Below are 14,746 nucleotides of genomic sequence, written 5' to 3'. Positions count from 1 at the left end.
CGCGTTTTAGCGTGGATTTTTACATTTTAATGAACTTTAAAAAAAAAACATTATTATTTTTTTAAATGTTTTACTTGAGTGCTGAGTCACATTTTTATGCACTTAAAAAAAAAAAAAAAAAATCCTCCAGAAAAAAAAACAGCGATGTCGTGAGGCCGCGATATTCCAGGAATTACTGTATTCATATTTAGATGGCGATTTTTGAATTTTCCGTTTACGCCAAGACCATAATTTGTTGTCGCTAAAGCAGTTGCGACATCAGGATTGCGTTGGTAAACGGTCGTGATCTCAAACAGTGAAAATATGACATAAAAACGTTGCTAAACGTTTGAAAACAACACGGGACCATCTTACAAAAAATGTCTTTTAGCTTATGTAAAAAATCTATATTTTTAGTGTGTTCTATCTTGTGTGTGTGGGTTTCTTACGTTGCGCAATCTTGGCCAAGTGCAAGCGGTTGACCCAGGAGATCTTGCTGAGGGGGTTGGGAGTGTTGAAGACCACCATGAAGCTGACGGGACGGCCGGACCTAGAGAACAACCACACAAAAAGTTACTTTTTAAAGCTGATACATTTTGCTGCTGACTGTTGGGAAAGCTAGCAAGCTAGCAAAGTTAATATAGGACATGGAAAAGCAAAAGTAGTGTTTCACTCATTGAAAGCAATGTAAAAAGTACCACCTCACACCAATTGCAGCATTGATATAAAACAAAGCATGGAAAAACATAAACAAAGTCAGAATAGTAAAATGGAGTTATCAGTTTTTCAGAAAACTAAAGTTGAAAAAAAAGAATAACAGGCTGTTAGTGCGTGTTAAGTAAATTAGAATTGAGTATTAGTTACAGGCCCAGCTAAACTATGAAAAAAAGTGCAGCTTATGTAGCAGAAAATACGGTCGTTTTGTGTTGATATTGAATTGAATTGAATTTATTGCGTCTTTATTGTCATTATAAAAGTACAATAAGATTTAAAGCTCGTCTTGCTTCTTCAATGTTTCCACAAAATTTCATCATAATTCATTTAGGATCATCATATTACAAAATATATTATAATAAAATATCTAATTGGACGGATGTAGGACGTCCACAAACTCGAGATTCGACTTGAAAAGATCCATATCTCAAATCAACTACCCGAATAAGCCCGAAAACGAGTGCGACTTATAGTCCAAAAAATACGGTCGTTTTGTGTTAATACGTGGCTTGAAGTCTCAACCCGCAAAATAACGTAATAAGTCTTTCTGTCTATATAAATCTCTGTAAAATCTTTTTTTTTCATGTTTTATTTGCGGGCCGACTGAGAAGTTTAGCGAAGGTCACACGGGCCATAAGTGGGGTCCCCGCCTTGCCAGATTTTGATCGATTTCCAAACGCTCGCCAAATGCCAGCGTGAGATGAGGTCACGGGAACGTCTTCCCTTGCTGTTACTTTTGGATGGATCATAATAATAATACATTTCACTTATTTTTGGGCCACGCAAAACCCGACCACCCAAAAGTCGCTTTTATTTTGACGGGGCATCTGCCCCCCCGATTTTCTCCAATCGCCTCGTGCCGAACATCACGAGGACTTTGATGGCGAGGAAAAAAAAGTCGCCCGATTTTTTTATGCGCCGGGGTGACAGAAGAAGAAAAAAAAAAGAACATTTTTCATTTCATGGGACTTTAAGTTTAATACAGAGAATTTTCTGTCGGCGCTTGTCGCTCCGAAGCGCTCCGCTGCGGCCGCGTCGTCGTCATTCAGGACGGCTGGTGACAATCACACGGCCCGCAAGCCGTAAATCGGCGCCGTGTGAGTGTGCGGGTGTGCGTGTGGGTGTGCGAGTTGAATTTCATCATGAGCTACGAGCCCTGCCTGACCTTCATTCTTTAGATGTGGAGTCAAGTGGCTTCTAATGGTCAGGCCCAACTCGTGCTAAGTCGCCCTTAGCGACAAGGCTAGCCGGCGACTTGATGTTCCGCAGCCAATCCCGGGCTCAAACTAACCAACGCTTCACCTTAAAGTTCCACGAGCGCCTCGGGGGGATTCTTGGCTGGGAATTTGATGGATTGGGGGAGTGGTTGGGAAGTGGTTAGTACAGACATGGGCAAAGTACGGCCCGCGGGCCATATACGGCCCGTTAGGCTTTTTAATCCGGCCCGCCGACGTCGTCCAAATTATAGTAAAAATTAATGACCTCAATCATTTCACTGCAATACCCTTGTTTCCAGGATAGATGGCGCACTAGCCTAGTAAAAGTATGTAAATGTGAGTGGGATCTACTTGAGAATACTGACACATTTCTGAACATTTAACTTTTACTGTGGGCATCCTGGCACATGAACGAGCTGAATGTGAAGCTACAAGAGGAAAAAAAACAGTTTGTGCATGAAATGCAAGCAAACCTTCCGCCTTCAAAACCAAGCTGGTTTTATTTTTCAAGCAAAAGTCTTTTGCTCATTTCCCCACACTGGTTGCATTAAAAGTACAGGAAATCATTGGACGACCCGCATGAGCAATTCTGCCGTCGGTTTTGTGATTTTGGAAAAATTCACAGCTGGTGTCATGTCCTTTCTCACAAGACCGGGAAAGGGTTCCACAGGAGTTGCAGTTGGAACTGATTGATCTCCAATGTGACAAGTTCAACTGCCTGAAAGTCTTTGAGTTTTAGGCACAACAAAATCTCGAAAACATTAAATCAGTTAACATGGGTTTTGTCAGAAATTGTTCCGACACAAACACTATCGATGTAAGTGTTATATTAAGTTTTTTTTCGTAAGTATTGTGTTGTTTTGATCCAAAAATTTAACTGAGAACTTCTAAAAAAAAGTTGTTAACAAAGACATGGGAAGCGAAACAAAATGGCTAACAAAGAGAAAATTTTCGTTTTTTACAGCATTCTCATTTGACACGTGTCAAATCTTGCAAAAAAATAAGATTGGCACCACTTGTCATCTCAAAAAATGAACCGATTCATTTTTTTTAAATGAACCCTGCTTCTTAACAATCCAAAAAAATAGCAAACAAGAACTTGACGCATTGCTGATCACAGCAACCATCTGCCGTCTTGCCTCAAAAGTTCATTTTGTTATTTGCCTTTTAAATAAACAGAAGCCTTCCAATTTTTTTAGTTTGGGGCTGTCTTACTTTGGCAAAAAGGTTACGACCAATCGCCCCAGTGTCAGAGTCGCTCCGAGGCGGCGTGCCAAATGAGAAAAATAAAAAAAGAAATGAATATAAAAAAATTGGCCCGAAAACAACGTCTAGGAAAAGTGAGCATAATTCCTGCTTTTTGCCGACTTTTCTCGCTCACATTTGCATTTGGGGAATTTGACTGTGGGTGAGATTTGCTGGAGGGAGCCGAAAAACAAATGCATATTTGCATGGTGCTTTTGGAACGGAAAGGAGGGAAAAAGAATTTAGTTTTACACCTACGAGGCATCCCACATGTTTTTTTCCAGCTTGACGGCTGACGGCATTGAAAAATGAAACAAGAATAAATCATTCTTCGGACAAAACTTCTTACGTTCTGACACGCTAGATGCGTTGATTTCCATGGTAAACAACATCATGTAACGCTAGAGCGAATACACAGTTAAATCATGTAAATATAATCAGACTGAAGCGCAACGACCACAACAACAACAACAAGTTACTACTACTGCGAATATTTTACTACCGTCATTTCCATTTTAGCGTTCTTATTTCATCATTACGTATGTGAAAAAATCTTTTGTGCGCTTTTTGACGTTTTTGACGCTATTTTAACGTTTTTTAACACTTTTTAACGATTTTTAACGCTTTTTTAAACGCTTTTTTAATGCTTTTTAACGCTTTTTTAACGCTTTAACGCTTTTTAACGCTTTTTGAAACGCTTTTTGAAACGCCTTTTGAAACACTTTTTGAAACGCTTTTTGAAACGCTCTTTGAAACGCTTTTTTAACGGTTTTGAACGGTTTTGAACGTTTTTTAACGTTTTTTTAATGTTTTTGAAGGCTTTTTTAACACGCTTTTTAAAAATGCATTTTTTTCTGCTTTTTGACGTTTTTTTGCGTTTTTGTACGCTTTTTAATGTGTTTTTTTTACATTTTTATGACGTTTTTTAAAACGCTTTATGCCTTTTTTAACGCTTTATGACTTTTTTTTAAACACTTTATGAAGTTGTTTTATTGTCGGCTAGCGACCTGTCTCTATTGGGCCAAAGCGTAACTATGACAAACATTGGATTGGATAACTTTATTTATCCCGTGTTCGGGAAATTTCATTGTGACAGTCGCAAGAAAAGGCATAGTTATTAAAAGTTAGACAGTACAGTCGCAAAGGCCGCAGAACAACAAAGCAAAAGCGCAAAGTACGAAGCAAATCAAAGTCAATGGGATCATTAAGAATCACCAAATCAAATCATGAAGACAGAAAAGCAGCAAAAACACAAAACGAGCAAGAGTGGACGGAGCTACCGCCACCGGCTGCCACTTGAACGGCGCCATCTTGGTTGCGGTAGCAAAAACGGATAGACTCAAAAAGACGTTGTAAAGTTGGACAAAAACTGGAATCACACATAGGAAGTCTTCCACAAGATGGGGAACTTCTGCATTTCATTCAATTCATTCATTCTCATTTGTCGCTATGAAGCCCAAATGGTGAAAATACGGCTGCAGTTCATGTTTTGAAACCATTTCTAGCCCAATATGGAGTCGCGGCGTACCGCTAGCTTTGAGACCGCCTTCTTTAATAATGCAACGGCGGCGGAAACACGGAGCGACTTGATTTTGACCGCCGCTCCCATAAGCGGGCCTTTGCGCAGCCGGGTCGATTTTTATTGGCAGCGCCAAAAGCTCGCAGCTATTTTACTGGCTGTCACGCGAAACCCGCACTTTGACTCAATAAGACGCTTTTATTGGCAAGGCAACGTTGGAGATGAGAGAGCCCGGGCCGTTTTGGGTTCACCTTTTATAGCGGGGTGACGGGAACCTATGGCTCGGGAGCCACGTGTGGCTATTTGGACGCTAACGTGGGAGCTAAGATATGGAAACTGTTGTTGAGCGAGCGGAGTCCCTGAATGCACCAATGAGAGTGTCGCGTCAGCACCACCTTTTTATACATATTTTTTTCATTTCATTTTCATTTTGGGAATTATTTAGATTAATTATTATACATAAGTTATCAATTAGACGGAGATGGATGAGTTGACCACATGTGTGGAGTTTGCATGTTCTCCTGTGTGGGTTTTCTCCGGGTACTCCGCTTTCCTCCCACATTCCAAAAACATGCATGCTAGGCTAGCTGGCCTGCGTGGGTTTTCTCCGGGTACTCCGCTGTTCTCTCATATTTCAAAAACATGCGTGCTAGGCTAGCTGACCTATGTGGGTTTTCTCCGGGTACTCTGCTTTCCTCCCACTTTCCAAAAACGTGCATGCTAGGTTAGCTGGCCTGCGTGGGTTTTCTCCGGGTACTCTGCTTTCCTCCCACATTCCAAGAACATGCATGCTAGGCTAGCTGGCCTGCGTGGGTTTTCTCCGGGTACTCCACTTTCCTCTCACATTCCAAAAACATTCATGCTAGGCTAGCTGGCCTGCATGGGTTTTCTCCGGGTACTCCGCTTTCCACTCACAATCCAAAAAAATGCATGCTAGGCTAGCTGGCCTGCGTGCGTTTTCTCCAGGTACTCTGGTTTCCTCCCACATTCCAAAAACATGCATGCTAGGCTAGCTGGACTGTGTGGGTTTTCTCCGGGTACTCTGGTTTCCTCCCACAGGCCAAAAACATGCATGCTAGGCTAGCTGGCTAACACTAAATGGCCCCTAGGTATGAGTGTGAGCGTGAATGGTTGTTTGTCTCCTCGTGCCCTGCGATTGGCCCAAAGTCAGCTGGGATAGGCTCCGCCTTGCGCTTTATTACAAACATTGGCGAGAGGTGGAAACGAGACACAAAAAAATTAATTAATAAATCAGCTGAATGGGTCTCGGAGTGAGCACGTTCGATAAAAATGTGTGTTTACGTGTTAACATTGGCCACTTGAGGCATTCAAATGTAAATTCCGGTTCATTCCGGTTGATTCCCGTATTTCCAGTTAGATTCCCAACCCAGGCAAATAAAACCAAAGTGGGTTTGTTTGCGCACCTCGGCGAGCTCGCCTGCTGTTCCGCACTTCCCTTAAAATTCGCCATCGCGGCGCCGCGGGTGGCGTCAGAACAGGTTGACTACGGCGCCCTGCCCCGGCGCCGGGCGCAAATTACGTCGTAACGGTGCTGGCGGGGTTGCTTCTATTACCGACGGGGAAATTGACTTGGCTTTTTTCCCGCACTCCAGACTTACTTTGCGCTCATCTTTGGGGACTGGAAGCCGTGTTTGTTTACGGGGGGAGTCGGCCATTTTATAGTTCAATCTATTGTCTTTTCCAGGTGCTCGTTACCCTTAGCGGGATTGCTTTAAGGCCAAAAAGTAGACGAGACAAATTGCAAACAATCGCTTACAAAATGAGGTTCACAAACAAACGCGTTTTCTCGCATATAAGCCATCTCCGCGTATAAGCCATAGCCTTAAAATCGCCTTAAAATTGTTGAATTTTACATTTTTTTTGTATCTGATGATGTTTTAATAGGGAGTACAAATGTGTGATTTTGAAGGGAAAATCTTAAGAAAAATCATCGTTTTAGATCAATAAAAAACCGAATATTCAGGGCTTTTAATCCAGTTATTGTAATCCATTTATTTAAAAAAATCTAAATATTATATCTAAAATGGTTCGATGTATATCAAATTTCCTGATTTTCCCCCTTTTAAATCGATAATTGTCATTTTTTAATCCATTTTTTCTGTGTTTTTAGTTCAAAAATCATTTTGTAAAATCTAAAAATATATATAAAAAAGCTAAAATAAACATTGTTTTAGATCTATAAAAAATGGAATATTCAGGGTTTTTAATCCAGTTCTTTTAATCCATTTATTTTTAAAAAATCCAAATATTATATCTAAAATGGTCCGGCCCACATGAAATCAAGTTGACGTTAAAGCCGCCCGCGAACCAACCCGAGTCTGACACCCCTATCCTAGGACCTCCCGCCCCGTTCCCCTGCGGCAAGTTCCATCCATGTCTCTTGCGGACATCAATCCAACCCGGATCTTCTCCACTCCTTGTAGCTCCGCCTCCCGTCTGGTCCCCAGGGCTCCCGTCTACCAGGCATCCATCTCCCTCGTGGCTTTCCCGGAGACCGTTCCTTCCCTTCATCGTCACTGACGCTTTTCCATGGCACGAGAAACCCACAAGCTGCACCTCCTGCTCGGCCAAAGTTCTTGAAATCCTGTACCTTCTTTCCATTGACTCCTTGTAACTTCCCTCCCCGTTCCCCCCGGGATCTTCTGACTTGTATTCTTCTCCTTTCTAGAGCAGACAGCAATTCTCCTCTAGCTCACAACACCATCTGCAGGCATCCTATTCCACCGAGCTTCCCGTCTCAGCTCATCTGTCAGTCTATCCATCACCATGGCAAACAAAAGGGGGCCCCCTTCTCGGAGCTGACCCCCCCGAGCAATCCCACCTTAACAGCCAACTCTTTCGTCACCCCTTCCGCACCCGATGCAGCACAACTACGATTATACTACTTTTTCTCGGCTACTTCGGACATCCAAATGCAGTTCCTCTCGTGACTGCCATATTTTCTCGCATATAAGCCGTATTTGTAGCTAAGAAAATGATGACTGAATCGAGGGTACGGCTTATATGCGCATAAATTAGACTTGATATGCACAAAACGCCATAACGCAAGACAATGCGGTCGATACGGTCATTTTTTTCAAAATGGAGAAACGATAAACAGATAAAACGCTAAACTAAATTAATTTTGAGGTCTATGAATGAAAAAAAATACAGCGTATCTTTCTTAAAACGTGAAAAAACTCACTTGGTTTGAGGTTGTGGATGTGTTAGCGTACTCACTTGTCTGGCCTTCCGGGCACCTGCAGGCGCAAGCGGCATTTGTTGGCGCTCTGGATCTGCTCCTCTTTGATCCGAATCAGCCTCTGCAGGGCCAGACACCAGTCCTGGGCCACGGTGGTGTTCAGGTTCTTTTGACGGGAGAACAAAAAAACAACGTGAGCCGCCACCGCCGTCGGGAAGTTCAAAAACGTGCCAGAAGGTTGGCGGGGACTTTGGCTCCCCGCCGACCTTCCGGCGAGGACCCCGTTAAGGCGAGACGATCAAAAGGGGAAAGGAAGCATTTCAAGACGTAAGACGCGATTGGTTCTCCGGAGGACGACGAGTCGCACGAGCCAAGGTTGCGGCGGCCCTTCTGGGATGGCAACATTTTTTTATTTTTTTGGGGTACGCCATGGATGATCACGCACGCGGCTGTCAGCGGTAGACTGCTGGGAAGCGTCCTGATTTGAACGCAACGGGCGGAGTGTCGGCATATCAAATATGAGTCTCGCGTCGGGGGGGTGGGGGGACATATCGTTGTTGTTGTTGAAGACGAGATGGAAGACGCGCTTAAAGGAACGGAAGCATTTGGAGAAGCCGTGGTGCGTATTTGACATATTTCACAGCGGTGGATGTCCAATTGCTTTGGACTGGGAGGGCCAATGAACTAGATATTTAGACGGATTGGCAATGAGTTGGACAGCCCGGATCTAAATGATCATTTGTGGTGGCCGTATTATAACGTAACGAGCACTGGGCGGAGCATTGCATTTTTTTCAGTGTTTTTTTTCCCGTTAGTCAGTGCGAATGGCGGAGCTTGTTCGCTAATACGAGAGGAGTATATACGTACTACTTCTCGTTGGCAAGTGGTTGTGCATTATCCGATTGTGAGGACATTGGTGTGCATCATTTTGGGAATATTTTGAAGGGAATACAAAAGCAAACAACCCTCGATAGGTTGCATCTGAAAGTCAGGGTGGAGGCGGGGCCAATAGAGCCAACCCGGGAGAAGAAAGGTATCAAAATTTAAAACAAAATTAGAACTAAGTTTAGTGCAAGGTTAGATTAATTAAGATTATTTTTGAGTGTGTCTGCATCATAATCCAAGATCATTTAAATTAGTTTATGTTATGTTACGAGCGCGTTGCCGTGCAAAAGGTCTATTTTAATTCAATATGTCTGTTAATACTCAACCTTATAGGCCCGAATATAAGACGGTGTTTTTTGCATTGAAATAAGACTGAAAAAGTGTCGGTCGTCTTACATTCGGGGTCTAGGCATTGTACCCATTCAGAAGGCTAGATGGTACCAGATATCATTAAAGCGAACACTTAATGTGGTTACTGCAATTTTGTGATTTTTGTCAGAGTAGATTGGTTCATTCACATTTCAAAAAGCAGAAGCCATTTATTTACAAATGTGATTGCACTTTAGTTGACATTTTTAAATGTTCAGCAGATGTGAAGATAGACAGTTTTTGCATGATTGGAATGAGGCAAAATTTCGAATTTATTGTTATAATCTTTTGTTTCAGACGTACTGTCGTTATTTTCTGTATACAAATTGAATTTGGTGTTCAAAGTCTTTTTTCAAACCAGAGTCTTGAAAAAGTGGGGGTCGTCTTATATTCAGGCTAATTTTAATACAAAATCTGTCTTTACGTGGCTGTAAATAAATCTACAACGTGAATCGCAATCACGGAGCAAGTCCCGTACCTGGTACGTCCCCTCTAGGGTGCCCACCAGTAGCGTCACGTCTTCTACCACGCCGAGGTCATGCTGGAGCTCCTGCAGTTCTTGGTAGAGCCTCGGGGGACCCAGAAGCGATTTCCCTAAAATCAGATCCAGGTCCATTTCAACAACAGCAACAATCCAACGACTCAAAGTTTAGAAAACGTAGAAAGACGAGACAAGAAGTCGGAATGTGTGGAAAAAAAGGTTCGTGTTGGCGGCGAGGTACGTGGGCGGATCGATCTCCGTCATTACGGCGGCGGGCTTTGGCCGTGGAACGCGGAAAGTCTCATCTCGGGGCTTATGATGCCCTTTGTCGGGCCAAAAGGAACGCAGGTATCTCATTAGACGCAAAACACGCCATCGATTGGGCGCTACCTTGGAAGTCCGGCCGCCCAATCGATACGCCGCGCCTGATTAAATCCGCGAGGAGGGACGAACGGCGGAGGCGTCGCCGCGTGATAAACAAAGGAGAAGATCACGGACGGTCCTCGGGGACTTGTTCGTCCTCGTCAACGAGAGCCGGAGGACGCCCGGACGGACGGACAGACGGACGGACGGGGACTTCAAGTGTTCATTTAAGGAGCTCTTTCGTCTTAATGGGATCTCTCGGACGCCACAAAAGGAAATCAATAAACGCCTGAGAAAAAAAAATGGAAGGTGGCATCGTACACGGAATGGAACCTTGCCTGGCGGAAGCAAGGCGGTGAGGTGATGGAGAATGGAGGCAAGCACTTGAAGCTAATTTTAGGCCGCCAGTAAGGTCGTTAGCCGTCCAGCCGAGTCCGAGGGCGAGGTTGGAAACGTGGCGTAAAAGTTGGCCGGGCGGTACGGCTCAGGTGGGAATTTTGAACATCATTAAAAAATATATTTTGTTTCCATTTGAAATGAAAAACATGATTAAAAGACATTTTCCATTACTAAGAAAAAAAAACGCAAATAAACATTGCTTTAGATCTGTAAAAACGACCTATTTAGGGCTTTTGATCCAGTTCTTTTAATCCAATGTTTTAGGATCAAATTAAAATGAAGAGTATAGATGTATATTCAATTTCCTGATTTTCCCTCTTTTAAATCAATACGTGTCATTTTTTAATCCATTTTTTCTGTGTTTTTAGTTCAAAAATCATTTGGTAAAATCTAAAAATATATTTAAAAAAAGCTAAAATAAACATTGTTTTAGATCTATAAAAAAACTGAATATTCAGGGCTTTTAATCCAGTTCTTTTAATCCATTTATTTAAAAAAATCTACATATTATATCTAAAACATGAAGTGGAGTTGACGTTAATGCGACCCGCGAACCAACCCGAGTTTGACACCCCTGATCTAGAGACTGAAAAACCATTAAATTTGATAATTCAAGTATGGAAAAAAAATATTGGATTTCCAATTTCTAGCTATGATTAACCGATGAAGTAGTCATTTTCTGAATTATAAGGCATTCATTTAAATCCAATTATTTCCACAAAAATGTCCCTAAAAAAACAATAACAGCATTTTTCAACACCAGTGTTTCAAAGGAAAAACCTCAGCCTAATACTTCTGAGAATTTTTTTGTTTTTATCGCAAACCTCCACACCGGTGCGACCGATCCCAATTCTAGCGACTGTCGGCGCCGGCTAGAAACCGCTGCCAAATTCTCCCGAGGTGGATGCATGCGCCGAGCTGTAATCCAGCATAATCCGCTTCAACCCGGACGGTTCTTCGTGCTTACCAATGTCGTTGGATGGAAACACGGGTTTTTAGCGGGCTAAATCGCTTCGGTGCGACCGTGTTGCTAGATTTAAAGGGCTATTTTTGGGTTAAAAAGTCAACGGAAACCCTCGTCTGATCCGCATCCAAAGCCGGCTGGAACCGGTTGAATCGGAGCGATTAAATCCGTTTGCCGCCAGCCCTCTCGGCTCCGACCGACTGGACGTCAATCCCCGAGGAGTCCGGCTACTTTGCCGTATACGTGGTTTATAGTAGAAGTAACACTTTGACATACGAGTGTCCCAACATACGAGAAATTTGAGATAGGAGGAAAATTCCGAGCAAATTTTTGCCTTGAGATATGAGTCAAATTTGACATATGAGCATACAATGCGGCCGCTAGGTGGTGATATTCGTGACGAGAGGGAGGGGCTTATTTTAATACAGATACAGAAAAAAATGTTAGTGGAATCGGCCAGGATTTGAAAGTAAAGTAAGCGGCTGAGAAAAGCGAGACTTTAATGCCAACGCGAATCTTTCAAATTTTAAAAAACAAACTGGTATACACTTGGTTGGGAGGCACGGAGAATAGTAAGCTAGTTGTTGGGTTTATTCTGGGATGTTACTATATGTTCATTAAGTATTTACCGTAATTACTCGAATATAACACGCAGGTTTTTGCAAAATAATTAATTCCAATAGTTGGGGGTGCGTGTTATAATCAAAAACTATTTTTTTTTTTTTTTTTTTTTTTTTTTTTTTGTCTTGTTACATGGCCCTTAGCCTGGTGCTTTTTCTTGCCAAATAAATTGAATTGAAATTGAATTGAATAAAATAAATTACAAATTTTCGATCGAAAAAAGCATTGTCAAACTCACTTTGACGCACGGATTTTACGTCATCTCGTAGAGCCGACGCACGGATTTTACGTCATCTCGTAAAGCCGAGACCACCACTGCCCCCCTCTAGCCTCGTACCCGTCTCAGTTCACCCTCTCTCAGTTCAGTGTTATAATCAATAACTAAAATAAATTACAAATTTTCGATCGAAAAAAGCATTGTCAAACTCACTTTGACGCACGGATTTTACGTCATCTCGTAGAGCCGACGCACGGATTTTACGTCATCTCGTGAAGCCGACGCACGGATTTTACGTCATCTCGTAAAGCCGAGACCACCACTGCCCCCCTCTAGCCTCGTACCCGTCTCAGTTCACCCTCTCTCAGTTCAGTGTTATAATCAATAACTAAAATAAATTACAAATTTTCGATCGAAAAAAGCATTGTCAAACTCACTTTGACGCACGGATTTTACGTCATCTCGTAAAGCCAATCGGATGATGTGTTGTGGGAGGAAGAGGAAGTGGATGAAGGAAGCGTGGACGTTGATAGGATTCTCAACGAAGAGATGTATGAGAGGACAGACAAAGAGAGAGAGGAACTTTTCATTTGAAGGATTCTAATGAATAAATTTGTTTGAACAAAACAATCGTGAAACGAAGAAAAAAAGGTAAGATTTCTGATTTTCGTCAGCGGGAAATTTTAGGTGCGCACTATATTCGAGTACTGCGTTTTTCCAGATTTTTTTGGCCCAAAGTTATACCTGCGTGTTATTTTCGAGTGCGCGTTATATTCGAGTAATTACGGTAATAGGTAATGAAGTTATAATTTAATTTGTGAGGACACTTTCCCCCCACAGCTGCTTTCGAGGCCAGTTAATTGTTTTCAGGACTATTGACCGAACAGGACACCCTGTTCCAGGCCGAGACTGTTGATCTGAGTTGGCAATGAAGATCTACAAGGGACTCTTGAATTGCTTTGACTTGGATTCCGGCAGATGGCGATCATCGAATCAACTTCCGAAAATACTCGCATTATTGTTTAAAAAATACTGTCGCTCTGTTTACCTTATAAAGAAATTATTATGCTTATTCGTGCAAATTCTTACGCAGTTGTTTTGGTTCCGATCTAATATGAGCAGTTGTTTTTTGACCTTAATGGTGTTATTCGGTTATCTTATGCAATTGTTTGAATCAGATTACCTCAAATGTTTTGAGTATGCGCCGACTAAATTGACAGAGGAGGATGCCGTTTCTTTACAATCATCCTGGACGAGGGCGAGTCGGGAGTGATTTTCCTTGCAAGTTGTAGCCAGTGTATGTTAATGATGTCTCCCTGCTTTGATTAAAGTGTATTAATAATAAATCTATCATTTTCATTTAAGTTTAATTTAAAGTTTGTTATGTTACGTAGTGTCACAAAAGTGTAGCGAACCGCACGTGTCAAGTCTCCGTTAGCCGTTAGCCGCTACCGTCTGTCTCAAAGTTAAGAACTCTGTACAATAATGTCACATTTTATTGCCGATCATAACCACTAGATTATATTATTTGTTACATTGTGAGCGTAGCGGGTGAATTACAACAATTAAAAACATGTTTTTGCATTGTAATATCCTATTTTAGATGTTTTATTCAGAGGCTGAGAACGGATTAATTTGTATTCAGTTGTTTTATATAGAAAAAAAAGATTTGAGATAGCATCGCTCTTCGAGATAAAGCGCAGGAACAAGCCGCCGTCCGTCACTCCCCACCAACGCCGTCCTCCATGGCCGCCACTCCAAACAGTCCCGCCCCCGGCATATTTTAGAACGCCGTCAAATGTTGCGACCTACCTGAAGCGTGGGCGGCGTTCTGCCGCTTGCCGGCGGCATTCTGCGGGAAGACGGTGGCGGCGGCGTCCTTGCTCTGCGAAGTCTCCTGACCCACTTCCACCACCTGCACTTGCAGCAAGGGGGCGCTCCATTTCATGGTGTACTTGGGCCCCACCGGGACCAAGCTGCTGATGTCCGGAGAACCCCTGGTGAGAAACAGAGACGGTTTCATCTCTATAATCCTTATAATGCATGATTTTTTTGATGGATGTGTGGGTGTGTATGTTAAGACTCTCTCGCTACGTTTGTCCAAACCGTAAATCGTAAAGAGTTGGATTTTTTTTAAAGGTGGCCGGAAACGGCTGTTGGTTCCTAATAGACTGATTAGATCACAGGTGTCAACGTGGCGGCCCGGGGGCCAAATCTGGCCCGCCGCATCATTTTGTGTGGCCCGGGAAAGTAAATGATGAGTGCCGACTTTCTGTTTTAGGATCAAATTAAAATGAAGAGTATAGATGTATATTAAATTTCCTGATTTTCCCCCTTTTAAATTAATAATTGCAATTTTTATCATTTTTTTCCTTGGTGTTTTTAGGTCAAAAAGCATTTTGTAAAATGTAAAAATATATTTTAAAAAAAGCTAAAATAAACATTGTTTTAGATCTATAAAAAACTGAATATTCAGGGCTTTCAATCCAGTTCTTTTAATCCATTTATAAAAAAAACTAAATATTATATCTAAAATGGTCCGGCCCACATGAAATCGAGTTGACGTTAACG

The 14,746-nt window shown here is 42.2% G+C and overlaps 1 protein-coding gene across 2 annotated transcripts in view; it reads right to left on the bottom strand.

Moving 5' to 3' along the window:
* The window catches only part of arhgef10la (Rho guanine nucleotide exchange factor (GEF) 10-like a), a 76,136-nt gene that overhangs the window by 36,851 nt on the left and 24,539 nt on the right, over positions 1–14,746 (bottom strand). For both annotated transcript variants that reach the window (XM_077602971.1, XM_077602972.1), the window contains 4 exons: positions 13,988–14,172; positions 9,609–9,724; positions 7,915–8,042; positions 429–529 (listed from right to left, as the gene is read on the bottom strand). In XM_077602971.1, the coding sequence (XP_077459097.1) occupies positions 429–529; positions 7,915–8,042; positions 9,609–9,724; positions 13,988–14,172 (530 nt within the window). The remainder of the gene's footprint in view (positions 1–428; positions 530–7,914; positions 8,043–9,608; positions 9,725–13,987; positions 14,173–14,746) is intronic.

This window comes from Stigmatopora argus, chromosome 6 (assembly GCF_051989625.1).
Source record: "Stigmatopora argus isolate UIUO_Sarg chromosome 6, RoL_Sarg_1.0, whole genome shotgun sequence".
Lineage (NCBI taxonomy): Eukaryota > Metazoa > Chordata > Actinopteri > Syngnathiformes > Syngnathidae > Stigmatopora > Stigmatopora argus.
The sequence above is the reverse complement of the archived record's forward strand: the minus strand, read 5'-3'. Positions and strand labels throughout refer to the sequence as shown.